General features: G+C 55.2%; 2 protein-coding genes across 3 annotated transcripts in view; both read right to left on the bottom strand.

The window, feature by feature from the left end:
• Nucleotides 1-316: 316 nt before the first annotated feature.
• On the bottom strand, nt 317-8,448 carry KLHDC7A (kelch domain containing 7A). The gene has a single exon (XM_056333364.1). It carries the CDS (start codon nt 5,992-5,994, stop codon nt 3,625-3,627), a length of 2,370 nt encoding a protein of 789 aa, XP_056189339.1. The 5' UTR covers nt 5,995-8,448; the 3' UTR covers nt 317-3,624.
• Nucleotides 8,449-8,469: 21 nt separating this feature from the next.
• The window catches only part of IGSF21 (immunoglobin superfamily member 21), a 42,633-nt gene continuing 38,604 nt past the window's right edge, over nt 8,470-12,498 (bottom strand). The window contains exons 7-10 of one of the 2 annotated variants that reach the window (XM_056333366.1): nt 12,397-12,482; nt 11,988-12,180; nt 11,850-11,888; nt 8,470-9,848 (exon numbers count right to left, since the gene is read on the bottom strand). In XM_056333366.1, the coding sequence (XP_056189341.1) occupies nt 9,835-9,848; nt 11,850-11,888; nt 11,988-12,180; nt 12,397-12,482 (332 nt within the window). In that variant the 3' untranslated portion in view covers nt 8,470-9,834. Of the gene's footprint in view, nt 9,849-11,150; nt 11,410-11,849; nt 11,889-11,987; nt 12,181-12,396; nt 12,483-12,498 lie in introns of those variants that run through there. The other variant, XM_056333365.1, reaches the window with a different exon arrangement.

Below are 12,498 nucleotides of genomic sequence, written 5' to 3'. Positions count from 1 at the left end.
CACCTCCCTTCCAGCACCCAGAGATGCTGTGACGGGTCTTTCCCTTCCCCTGGCTTTAAATTCCCACCCGGCTCCTCAACCATCGACACGAGTTTGCTTCCGCTTGTCAGGAACAAGATACTTAATTTGTCAGTTCGCTACGCTTAATATTTCTTTCATGTATCGCATCGGTTTTAAATGCAAAACATGTCTGGATAAGCTCACTTTTTTTTTGCTTTTTGGGTGGTTTGTTTTTTTTTTTCCCCACCCTGCTGTAGCCAACTTATTGAAGGTAGCCGTGTTTAACTAATAAAAAAGATTTTAAAATGCTGGTTTTGCACTTCTTTAATTGACTTCCAATTTCCATTCGCATGCAGTCTGGCACATTGCAAAGGAAAAAAAGAGCACAGAGCAAATAAGAAATGCGTCACTCCCTGGTTTTTTATCATAATCAAAAATGTAAAAATTAAGAATCTGAATCAAAGTACGCTAAACTATGTAATTGCCTAAATAAACATGGCAGGGGTAGATAATGGGTCTTCCTGATTAGAAGAAAATACTGACTTTAGTGCAAAGGTTATATTTAGTTGCAAAGCAGTGTGGTTTAGCGGTTGCACCCTTCTTTTGGGAGATAAACCAGGCGGGGGAGGGGGCTCAGAGGGTGATGATGATGAAAGAGCTCTCTGCTGGAGAGGCAGCCTTGAAGGAATTATAGGGATGATGGAAAAATTGCTGGTGGATGGTGGAAATTGGTTTTCCCAGCCTGAGAGTGGTTGTCTTTTCTCTTCCAGCAGCCAGTCCTGGTGGTCCCTGCCCCAGGGAGGGTCCTGGCTTGCAGCGACCAGCCTTGCAGCAGGGGAAGAGGCTCCCAAGAGCAGCACCCGGGTAAACCCCCAGCCCAGCTGGGTTTTTTGTGTCCTCTAAGTATTTATCATTACTTGAACCTGCTCAGGGTGGTTTATAGCTCTATGGGACACGCTGTAGAGTTTTATTAGGATGCACTGTATGCCTCCCAACCTTTTCCCCTCTAAATTATGGCAGCCTTGCCAACCCAGTCAGTTAAAATAAATAATATTCTGATGTCGCAAGCTGCACTGAAAACTGCTTGATGGTCTTATGGTCATCCCAAGAGCTGCAAGCCCGTGGTTTGAAGCAGCAGAAACATGGAAGTGGGTGTCCGTCACAGCTGTAAATCAATGCCCAACATCTGGTGGTGATGGCAGGAGTTGGCTGGGGACGCTGCCATTGCCACTGCACCTCCCAGCCTTAAAGGCTCCTCCCTTGCACCAGTATTTGGGAGTACAAAAAAAAAATAAAAATCATCCAGGTCCAAGTATCAGTTTGCATTTGTCCTTTCCCCTTTGCTTTCCCTTAACCGCAGCCACAAGTCATTTTGTCACCAACCGCAGGATCGCTGTGTGCTGTTTGCTCCAGACTGGGTTGTCCTTCCCTGCAGAACAAGCAGTGCTCCAGCACGGGATGTCCCCAGTGCTTTTAATCTCCAAAATGCCTCCCCAGGCAATATGTGTTAATATTAGAGAGTGCAGGAGCGGGGGGAGAGCTGCCCACCCTTGGTCGTTGTTATTCGTTGCTCACTGTCATGCTGGAGGACGAGGCAAAGCTGCTGGGGTTTGAGGTTGCAGCCCGGCAGCAAGGAGTTAAAGCAGAGGTGAAATATTAAGCGGGAGGAAAGAGGCACCGTGAGAAGGGCAGGATCCCAGGAAAGCTTTTCTGGGGATGAAAACAAAGCTGCTACCTGGAAGGGCTCCAGCTACCCAGCTCCCACCCGGCCAGTGTGTCCTCTGCTCCCCAGCACCCAGCACACCGTGGCGGGGATGCCAAAGGGCATGAAGCCGGGATGCTGGTGGGGACAAGAGTGTTTGCAGGTTGCAAAGGAGCTGGGCTGCTGCGGTGAAGCAGCCAGTACCCGAGTTTTGCTGGGGGAGAAGTAGAAATGTGTTGCAGTGTGCGTGAGCCCATCTCGTTGAGTGTGCTGCTCTGAGCACCGGCTACGGAGACAGCTAAATAACGAGGAGTTAAATAATAATGATGATAATGTGGCGGGTTTTTGGCTCATAAGGTTTATCAGCCCGAGTATCTCGGCATAGGGAGATGCTGGGAGGCAGGAGGCTGCAGCCCTGGCACACGGTCGGTGGGGTGGTCCTCTGGGGGTAGGAATAGGTGGCTCCAGGGTGGGTGAAACAGGCTGAACTTTGTCAGCTTTTAGCGCAGAGAGCGTGTACATCACCCACCCTCCGTCAGTAGAAGCAATGTGCTGCAGCTAACGAGCAAGCCTCAGAGGCAGAGTTAATTAACGTGGCCTCCCAAGGTTTCCTAACATGGGTGGATGCTACTGACCTTCGCAGGAAGCCCTTGAAGGCAGAAATGTGAGGCCTCCAGGCAATGACTGAGAGAACTAATAAATACTTTTGAGAGCGCTTTAAAAGAACATTAACCTAAGCTCTCCTAAACCACTGTGAGCAGCAAGGTGTAAATGGTGATACCGTGGGCTGTGCCAGCATCATCTCCATCTCCTCCTCCTCCTCCCAGCCCTTCAAGCACACCCACGACTTCATGCGCATAACCTGCTGCCACCGAGGAGGCAGGTACGGGAGGGTTTTGTCCGTCTGGGAGCTGTTTTTGTCTGTCTGGGGCTGACAAGTGATGGATGACAAGTCGTTTGAGGGGAAGAAAATGCAATTACCCAAAGTAGGCTTTTGGCAGGGCACGGAGACAGCGGAGTGAGGTCGGTGAAACCTGGGGAAAAGGGGATGAAAGACCGGCTGCTCACATCCAAGGCTCTGGTTTACTTTCGGTTGCCTCCTCAGAGATGACGCTTGTGCAGTAATTAGCCATGTAAAACATGCATTGGCCTCTTTGTTCCCATTAGGCTTGGTTACGGCTTGAAATGATGCGCGACAGTAGCCTGTGGTTAATTTTACCAAATGTTCACTTTAATTTCATTTAAGACCAGCTGTCTATAAATCTATAGCGCCTATTTATATCACGTGCATATAAATATATATATCTAATTCTGTGCTGAGGAGAAGGCAACAGATAACAAGGTCCTGGGAAGAGCAGGGAGCTCTCTGGCCCCCAGCCTCCAGCTCTGGGGTGATGTGCGCGGTCAAGCCTGAGGGCTCAATGTTGGCTTGATGCCGATGGAGCTGACCTCTGGGTGATACCTCCTCAGGGATCAGCCCTCCCTGCTGTGTTCCTCCACCCTAGAATCCCCCGTGTGCCGTGTGTCCAGGTCAATATTAAACACCTGGTGTGTAAAGCAGCTACATGTGGAGCGGTGCCCAGCTGGGAGCCTGCAGCAAGCCGTGGCTTATTTGTATCCGAGCAAGCACGCCTACGTTTAAGTACCTCTAAGCAAACGAGTCCACCCAGCTCCTGCTTTGCTTTTCCTTGTGTACTCAAGGCTGGGTGTACTGGCATTATCTGAGGGCAGTTTGTCTCTTTCCTTACTTGCAGGGACTGGGAGGGTGGCTGCTTGATGGTAGGTGTGGGTAATGTTGCCCTGGTAGTGATGACCCCATGCTGCGTGGTCCAAAGCGGGCTGTGGGGTTCTTCTACCAGCTTTCGCCATCATGTCACATTTGAGCCATCACCGTTGTGGTGTGAGACCCCAGCACAGGTTCCTCAAACTTGTGTTTGTGCCATCCCTCCCTCCGGCAGCACCAGGACAGCCGGGAGGAGGCTGCCGTGGGGTGATGGGAAGGGCTGCAGGTCCTTGGTCCCGAAGCGTGGTGAGATGTGGTCAGCCAAGAAGCGTATGTGGAAGTGCCGGCCAACGCAGTGGACCAGGTTGCCCACCACGGCACACTGGAAGCCGGACAGGTTGGACGTGGCATAGGTGGCACACTCGTACCATAGCCTGGCCTTGGCGCTGCAGCGGTAGACGCTGATGCCTGTGCTGCGGTGGAGGTCGAAGCGGTAGATGAAGCCGTTGGCGCTCACCATCTCGGCTGTCCTGTCCTTGCTGCTGCCGGCCAGGCTGACCCTCCAGCTGTCCGAGCGGGCGGTGTAGCACAGCAGCATGTAGCGCAAGGTGCCCCCCGTCACGTAGATCTCCCCATCACACACCGTGGCCATGTGGGCCACGGCAAAGGTGTCGTGGGGCAGGGGTGCGGTAAAGGTCCAGCGGTCCTGCCGGGGGTCGTAGCATTCCACTGTGTAGAGGCACTCACCGCCGATGGCGTAGAGGTGGCCATCCAAAGCCACGAGCTTGCAGTGTGGCCGTGCTTGGTTCAGGGGGCAGATCTCCCTCCAGATGTTGGTCAGGGGGTCGTAGCAGAAGACACGGTTGGAGGGTCTCTGCATCTGGCCCCTGCCCTCGCAGCCGGCCACCACGAAGAGGTAGTTGAACATGCTGCACATGGCGCACCCCCGGGAGACCACCTCTGGTGGCACGTGGCTGAGGTGACGCCAGCAGTCCCCTCTGTCATCATAGTAGCAGAGGCGGCTGGCGTGGAGGCCAGGATCCTGCGTGTTGATGTCTGCCACGGCCATGTACATCCTCCCCTTCATCCTCCGCCGCAGGATGAGCTCCCGCTCACCAGCGTTGAGGTGGCTATAGATGGAGGGTGTCTTCAGCACCTGCAGGTAGTTGTCACTCATCACCTTGTAGGCAGCCTCCTGGAGGTGGCCGAGCTTCTGTGCCTTGGCTGTGCAGAGGACCTTGTAGCAGTTCCCCAGGTCCAGGTGGGTGGGTGGTGTCATTTGGAAGAGATCAGAACTGGCCACCACCCCTGGCCCGGGGCTTGCAGACGGTGTGTCAGCTGGGGCTGTGACCCCAAAACCCTCCATGGGCAGCTGGAGGTGAGGGCTGTCAGCAATCTGGAGGATGCTGCCCTTGCGGCCAGGAGACAGTGGCTCAGGAGAGATGTCCAAGCTCCCTGTAGGTGGCGGAACTATGGAGGTGGTGGTGGGCTCCTGCGTTGTCAAAGTCGGGTCCGGTTCCTGGGTTGCAAAGCTCTGCAGCTCTTTGTTGACCTGCTCTGAGCTGCAGTGCTGGGATGTTCCCAGAGGGATGTAGGGAAGAGACCTCTTCTTTGACACCGAGTGGGAAACGGACTGGACGTAGTAGTGGTAGACTTTGCCTTTGAGCCCGGGGACCGGCTGCCCGGCCCCGTCCTTCGCCCGTTGCTTGGCAATGTAGTTCTCCTCCACCTGGATCTTCGCAACAGAGGAGAAAGAATAGGAGGAGTCCGACCCTGCGTTGCTCGCCGTCATCGTTAGCCCCAGGTCTGAGGTGACACTGAGGGTCTGGACCATCCCCTCGGCCACCCGGCTCATGGTTCTACCGGCCAAATCCTGCTCGGTGCTCTGGGCGCATTCGTCACCTGCTGTCTGGGTACTGGCAATCCCGGGGGAAATCCCGGTGCTTGGGGCACGCGTGCCCTCCTCCCCGAGGCTGCTTGGTGTTTTGGTCACATCCCCAGGTTGATAAGAGCTCGGCTCGCTTCCCGGCTTGCTTCCCAGCTCACTGCCCAGCTTGTTTTCTGGCTTGCTCCCCAACTTGCTTCCTGGCCCGTTTCCTGGCTCGCTTCCCGACTTACTTCCCAGTTCACTTCCTGACCTCTTTCCCAGCTCGCTTCCCCTGCTACCCATCCCCGCTCTTCCACAAGTCAGCCCCAGCGCTGCATCCATCGCCTCTTCTTCCTCCTCCTCCTCTTCCCCCCTTGGCAGACCCTGGTCTCCCCGGCGAGCCGTGTGCCGTGTCCCGGTGGCACTTCCTCGACCGCTGCCTTGTGCATCCCCACCGCCCCTCCTCGCCCCCTCCCCAACCACCCTCCTCCGTCGCAGACCCGCCGCCTCACCCCCATCCTGGGCAGTGTTTTCCCTCTGCTCTCCCCCCGCGTCGGCCAGCGGGGTTGTGCCCCCAGCGAGCGAGCGGGACTTATAGAACCTGTACGCCAAGGTCAGGAGGAGCAGCGCGGCGGCGGAGAGGACCAGCTTGCCGGCCAGCTGCATGTCGGACTGCCAGGGCAGGGTTACCCGCTGGGGCATTTTTCCATGCCGGGAATGCGGAGAAGCCGATTAATGATTGCCGAGCGAGCAGGGAGCGTGGAGCTGAAGGTTTGGGGCAAGGTGACTTTGAGCGGGCGAAGCTGGCGGGAGGTTTCCGGACAAGTTTTGCATGTTGGGGCTGGGCTGGGCAGCGGGGAAAGGTGCAGCCCGGAGCTGGCAGCACGGAGCCGGCTTTATCAGCCGTGTAAACAGAGAGGCTCCCCGGAAAAGCCAAAGGAAACACAAAGGGAGGAAAAGTATCTCAGCCCAGCAGCCCCACCATGCCGCCTCCTCGTTTCTTTTGCTGTTTCAAAGGGATCATGCAATGGCAGGGAGAAATAAGCTGTTCTGGCTTGGGAAGGTCCCCCAGCCCTCGGTGCGGGTGCAGGGAAGGAGGGGAAGCAGCCCGGTGCCCGGCAGACCTTTGGTCTGACACCAAGCGGCTGCTTGGCGGCAGAGGCAGGTGACTAATTCGGTAGCCTTCGTTGGTGGCACGCTAGCTAACAAAGGGTGACGGGAAATAGCCCGAAAGCTTCTGGGGTCTTTTTTGAGGCCAGCTGGGAAGTGGCAGGGGAATTAAGAGCCAGTGGAAAAGGAGCGATGGGGGAAAATCCCACACCAAAGAGCAAATAAAACCAGGAGTTAAAGTGCAGCCGGTTCAGAGACCTGCATTCCCGTGCATGGGGAGAGGGATGAAGTAAGAGAAGTAAACAAAAGCATTGGGACCAGGAAGAAATTTGGGATGGGAAGCGGTGGGAGAGGTGTGGTCGTCATTTCAAAGTGATGCGCTGCTGTGTGTGGGATGTCTGCAGGGACTGGAGTCACTGGGGGAAACTGAGTCACGGAGGATGCCAGACGGTGTCATGCTTGCTTTTCTCCCTCTGGAAAGATGTTGGCGATGTGTCTGGTCCTGATCTGAATTTCAAAGATTTAGGGGAATTGTCTCCCTGGAGGTAGCCAGGTCCCAACGCCTGGACCGCGGTGGGGGGGGAGATGGAGAGGAGAGGCCCTGGGGAATGACATCCCCCTGCAACAAGCACTAAGCGAGCTGAATTCAAAGGGATAAAATTAATTTCCTTTTCCCCGAGGGGAACATCTCTCATGCTGAGAGATGCATAAAGAAATGAGGCCCTACGAGGCAGCAAAGGAACAGCCAAAATGTGGGTGGGGGTGGGTGGTTGCTCCTGTTTGTATGCACGGGTTTGCTCCATGCTGGCTTGGTCCCGATCCGGTGGGATTTGCTAGATAAATGAACCCAGGTGATGCTAAAACAGCTCCTTGTACGAGGTGTGGGTGTGATGGGTCCCAGTTGCACAGGTGATGGGTACCTGTGGTAGGAGGAGGTCTTGCCATGGGTCTTTAATGGGTGGTGGGTGCTCGTGAGCTCATACCCAGTGTCCACAGCCTCCCAAACCACCTCCCATGGAGCAGCTGACCTTGATCAGCCATTGCATGGTCTTTTGTGATGGGGAGGAGCATCTAAACCTCCTTGGGGCACGTTCCCCACCATCACCAGCATCTGCAAGGACTGAGATGTGCCCCTGCTGCTGCTGAGATGCTGAATTTCACCTGAATGGCTTCAGACGGGGACTGTGGTGGTGCCAGAACAATGGGGGTGGTTGTGTATCTGCCACTAGACTTGCCAGGGATGCTCCTTAGGTGGAGGACCACATGCTAAATAGTGTAATATTTATATATCTATATATATAAAGAGGATGGGAAGGAAGCAGAGGGGTGAACTCAGGCTAGCTTGGCAGTCAGGGACCCCTGTGCACATCCCTGCTGTGAACGGGGAGAGCCCACCAGCGGCTTTTAGGGGGATGTTTGGGAAGCTGTTGCCTCGTACGGGTGCAGCAGAGGTTAGGAGAAGGAAGGATATTCAGATCAGGAGCTGGACTTTGGAACAGGGTAAGTGCTGGCACGATGCATCCCTCGGATGTATCTTGAGCTTGCGCCAGGGGCCAAAGCAGCCCCAGACAAGACCCACCCGCCGTTCCCCTCCACCCTGTTTGGATGGGGCCCCCAAAATCTATCACTGGAGGCTTGGTCTGGCCAAAACCTCAGGGAAAGGGGTATCCCATCTGCCAGGACCAGAGGGTCCTGAGGCTGAGGCCAGAGGTGGCGTAACAGGCACATTCATCAAGGCTGGGCATGTGTTTCGGGGCTCGGGTACTTGGCAGAGGGCTTGGCCACCCATACGCGGCTGTGACCCCTGGGCTCCTCCATCTCTCACTGCTCCGGTTTTTAATCTGCAAGTAGATCTGCAAAGATCCTTGTGTTCACGAGCGGGGAAGGATGAATTATGCATGCACTTGGCCGCCCTGTGAACCTGGCCCTGGCAGTAACTACCCAGTAATGAGGCGGGGGAGGCAGAGAAAGCACCAAGCAAAGCCCACTCTTGCTCTGGCCAGCATTCCCAACCCTGTTGAGCCATAGTATCCCTGGTTTTCTGCCTCCCCCCCCCCAATATCCCAAAGGGCTGGGTTGCTTGGATGCGCCGCATCCTTGAGAGATGCAGGGCTGGGTGCCGGGAAAGGCATGGTTATCCTCATCATCGGGGTGTTTTTATGGACTTTGGGAAGGCAAAACATGGAGTGCAGGGGGAGGCGAGGGAGTTTTCAGCAGGCAGCGTGCTCTGGTGGCTGTTGCCTTCACAAATAGCAGGATGGGGGAACCAGAGCCCAACTGCTGAGCTTGAGCCGCAGGGGATGATGTCAGGAAGGAGGATCTTTGTAGTAAAAATGCAGGTCCAATGTATAAGTGTATATTTATCTATGCCTTGCGGTGAGGAGGGTGAGCGGCAGCGTACGGGAGCAAGGATGCGGCCGTGGTATCTCCGAGCAGCAGTGACGTCTCGGCGCTTGTGACTCTAATTGAATGTAATTGCCTTTTCCAAATTTTGCTAAAACCTTTTCAAAGTCCCCTGAAATTAGGGAACATCGATAACGCCGCTCCTTGGGGTTTTCAGCTCGCGTCATCCCTAAGAAGCGTGATTAATTTTTTACAAGCTAATCATATCTCTTAGGCAGGTTGTCAGCAGTGGATCTGTCATCTCTCATCAATAATGAAACAACCTGAGCAGCTCTTTCCCCCTCCAGCCTCCTGCATTATTCACTGCCAGGTCCTCAAACAACGGGGGGGTGTGGTAGGGGGGAGCCAGGGATTTAATTGATGTCCTCTGTAATTACCTGTAGGAGGGGGGATGGGGATGGGGAGGCGGTGGTGGGTGAAGGATGAGGTGGACAGGAGGTGAAGGCAGGGTCCAGCACGGCATGGATGGTTTTCTTTGGATCACTGCTTGGTGGCATGGCATCACTTTGTGTCCCTTGCCTTGGCAGCTTGAGGAAGCAGGCAGCATCCCTGCCCGGATGGGGAGAGGCTCCTGTGTCCCCTCACTCATCGCTTTGGCTGTGCCGATGCTGAGAAGGTCCCAGCCTATAGCCTGATCCATCACCATGCCAGTATCCCCAGGGAAAGAGCTAAGTATCCCGAATGCACGTGAAGGGGTGGGTTTGGGATGCAAGACCACTGAACCCACCGGTCCTCTCCCAGCCGCTGGACGTGGAGGTCAGGATGCTCCAGGCAGAGCTGGAGGATGGTGGCACTGCTGCTGTAATCCTCCTCATTTCCATGGTTCCGGGCTAAAACTGCCACATTTGCATTTAAATGGAGGTTTGGGCATCTGTAAATCCTCATTTTTCCAAGCGAGAATGCCTAATGGTTGTTTAATCACGTTGGGATGAGGCCCTCGGAGCATCTTCAATCCAGTGAGGAGGGTGAGAAGCATCTTTGCTGTGGTGAGGGGCTCTCCTGCCTGCTCCGTAGCATGGGGGTAAACAGTCATGCAGATTTCCCTAAAAAAATGAAGATTTCTCTAAAAAATGAAGGTTCTCTTCTTGCCCAGGGAGGTGCAATGGGCTGGAGCAGTGAAAGCGGTCAGGAAGGGAGCAGGGGTTCCAAGGGATCCGGATGCTTGGATGCTGTTGCTTCAGGATGAAAGTGGAGCCACTGATCCTCCTACACCCCAGCCAGCCCCAAGCTGTCCCTGCATTGCTTCCAGCCCAAATTATAAACCCATGTGCTTTTGCTTATGGGAAGAAACTCCCGAGCCATCCCATCATGCGTTTGTTCGGCTCCTTTGAGGCTGGGAAATCGCTCACAGCGAGGTTGGTAACAGAGCGTGGTAGGGACTGAATCTGCTTAATAATAATTAATCATAATAGTAATAATAATGTTTAGCACTCATACAGGGCTTTGGAAAGACGAAGCACCACACGGCTGCTGGCTAATCCTTTAGGATTAAGAGTTTCCTGGAGGGAAAGGCGGGGGAGTGCCCTGTCCTTGGGCTCCTCTCTCCCCCCCAACCCACTCCCCAGGGATCCTGGCCTGGGGCTGGAATGCTTTCTGGGCACCAGGGGCAGGGAAAGCAGCTGGGCACACCACCAGCATCTCCCAGCTCTGGGCAGGATTGGGGCAAACCCATGTGGTTTTTACAAAGAGTTGTCTTGTAGCAGGATTAATGCCACACCGGCGCACGGGTACCGTAGGAATGGCCAGGATCTGGCTGTGCTGGACCGTTATCTGTTTCCATGGTGACAATTAGCCAAGAGGGATGGAGAGGGTGGCACAGACCAGACACGGGTGCGGTGCTTTAAACTTGGCTGATGCCTCCATTCCGGCGCTGCCTGGTGGGACACGTGCTGCCTGCTCATGCGTGAGCGCTGACATTTTGGGTTGGGAGCTGCCTGTCACTAGAGATTGACTGTCCAGCCCGGGACAAGTGGTGTGCACAGTGCCTGTCTTCCATCAGAGCCGATTTGCCCCAACCGAGGTCCGGATAAGGCCGGTGATCCGTGGCTTTCGGGCTCCCAGCACCGCTGTCCGCGTGCGTGCGAGCTGAGCAGGGCTTGTCCCCAGCATCCCTCATGCTGGGGACATGTGTCTTACTTACCCCGGGGAGCTGAGATCCTGAGCAGCTCGGTGCAGTGGGAATGTTGTAAACAGAATTTTCCAGGGGAAATCTGGTCTTTGCATCATAGACAGTCCCCCGCCCCCTCAAAGACCTTGCAAAACCGCTGGGTACCCCAAGATGGTGCTGGGTTACCCCAGCACAAGGCAAAACATTAAGCACAGCCTTCTACTGGGGGAGATTTTTCTTTTTCCTTTTAATTAAATTGTCTGAGGAAGCCAAGACACAGACAGAAAGAGACTGAGACTGTAAATAGTATAGAAAAAAAAAAAAAAAAAAAAAAGAGAGCAAGAGAAACCGATTGACGGAGGTGTAAATGCTGGGTGGAGCCGTACGGAGGAAGAGGAGGAGGAGGAAGAGGCAGGCAAAGCTTCACGTTAGCTCCAGGATCACTGTTAGGGTGAGTGCCAAAACTAGTCTGAAGCCGCAGTGGCCGGTAAGTGAACCTAGGCAGGAGGAGAAAAGGGACGGGGAGTTTAGGGGGCTGTGTCTTGGTGTTTGGGTTCAAAGCAGGATGGAGTCATCACCTTTTTGTGGGGGGGCATCCCCTCCTAAACTTGCTATGGAGCTTGCGTGGGGCAGGCGGCAGGTCAGGGATGGTGTGGAGAGCGTCCACAGGGCCTCTTTTGGTGCAAGGACATCCCTGCTGCTAAGGGCGAGGGCTTGGGGCGATGCAAGGAGAGATGGCCAAGGGCTTGGGGTGATGCAAGGAGAGATGGCCAAGGCAAGGAGAGATGGCCAAGGGCTTGGGGCGATGCAAGGAGAGATGGCCAAGGCAAGAAGAGATGGCCAAGGGCTTGGGGCGATGCAAGGAGAGATGCTCTCTGCATGGTCCTTCCCTCCCTGGGGGATTTTGGGTTGAAATACCAGTGCCATCGCCACTCACCATTGGAGTCCTCTGTTCCTCTGGGAATATTTGGGTTTTCTAATGGGAAAGAAACAGCAGAGACAGTTTTGTTGGGGGTGGAGGGGAAATGAGTGAGGATTTATGGAGGGAGGGGTGCCCCCCGTGGTGCCACCATACCGAAAACGATGAGCCGGGTGTGGGTGTCGGTGGAGCCCAGGGGGTTCTGGGCAGTGCAGCGGTACATGGAGCCGTTGAGCTCGGCCGGCACCCGCTCCAGCACCAGCTCCTTGCCATCATGCTCGGCGCTGCCATCGAGGAGCCGGCTCCCCACCCGCGTCCAGGTGAAGAGGGGCTCAGGGAAGACTTCATTCTGCAGGGAGACGGGCGTAGGGAGTGAGCAAACCCTGTCCCGTGCCTGGAGCAAGGGCTGGGCACAGCCAAAATGCCCAGGGGTGCACCGATGTAGGGGCCAGGATGCAACCCAAGGCCACCAAGCCAACCCCATCAAGTGCTGGCGGGATGCGATGCTGTCCGTCGGCACAGCATTGCCCCACCCCCGGCGCTGGGGATGGATGGGGGAGCTGACCTGGAAGCCCTGCACCAAGATCCGCACGGTGTCACCGACGCGGGCTCTCGTCGGGGTCATTGTGATCTTCGGGCCCTTGGGAGCAACTGCAAGGAAGGTGAC

Source organism: Falco biarmicus, chromosome 3 (genome assembly GCF_023638135.1).
Source record: "Falco biarmicus isolate bFalBia1 chromosome 3, bFalBia1.pri, whole genome shotgun sequence".
In the NCBI taxonomy this organism is placed as follows: domain Eukaryota; kingdom Metazoa; phylum Chordata; class Aves; order Falconiformes; family Falconidae; genus Falco; species Falco biarmicus.
The sequence above is the reverse complement of the archived record's forward strand: the minus strand, read 5'-3'. Positions and strand labels throughout refer to the sequence as shown.

What these genes read in the sequence shown, in the direction of transcription:
- KLHDC7A (XM_056333364.1), bottom strand. Translation starts at nt 5,994, where the DNA reads ATGCCCCAGCGGGTAACCCTGCCCTGGCAGTCCGACATGCAGCTGGCC.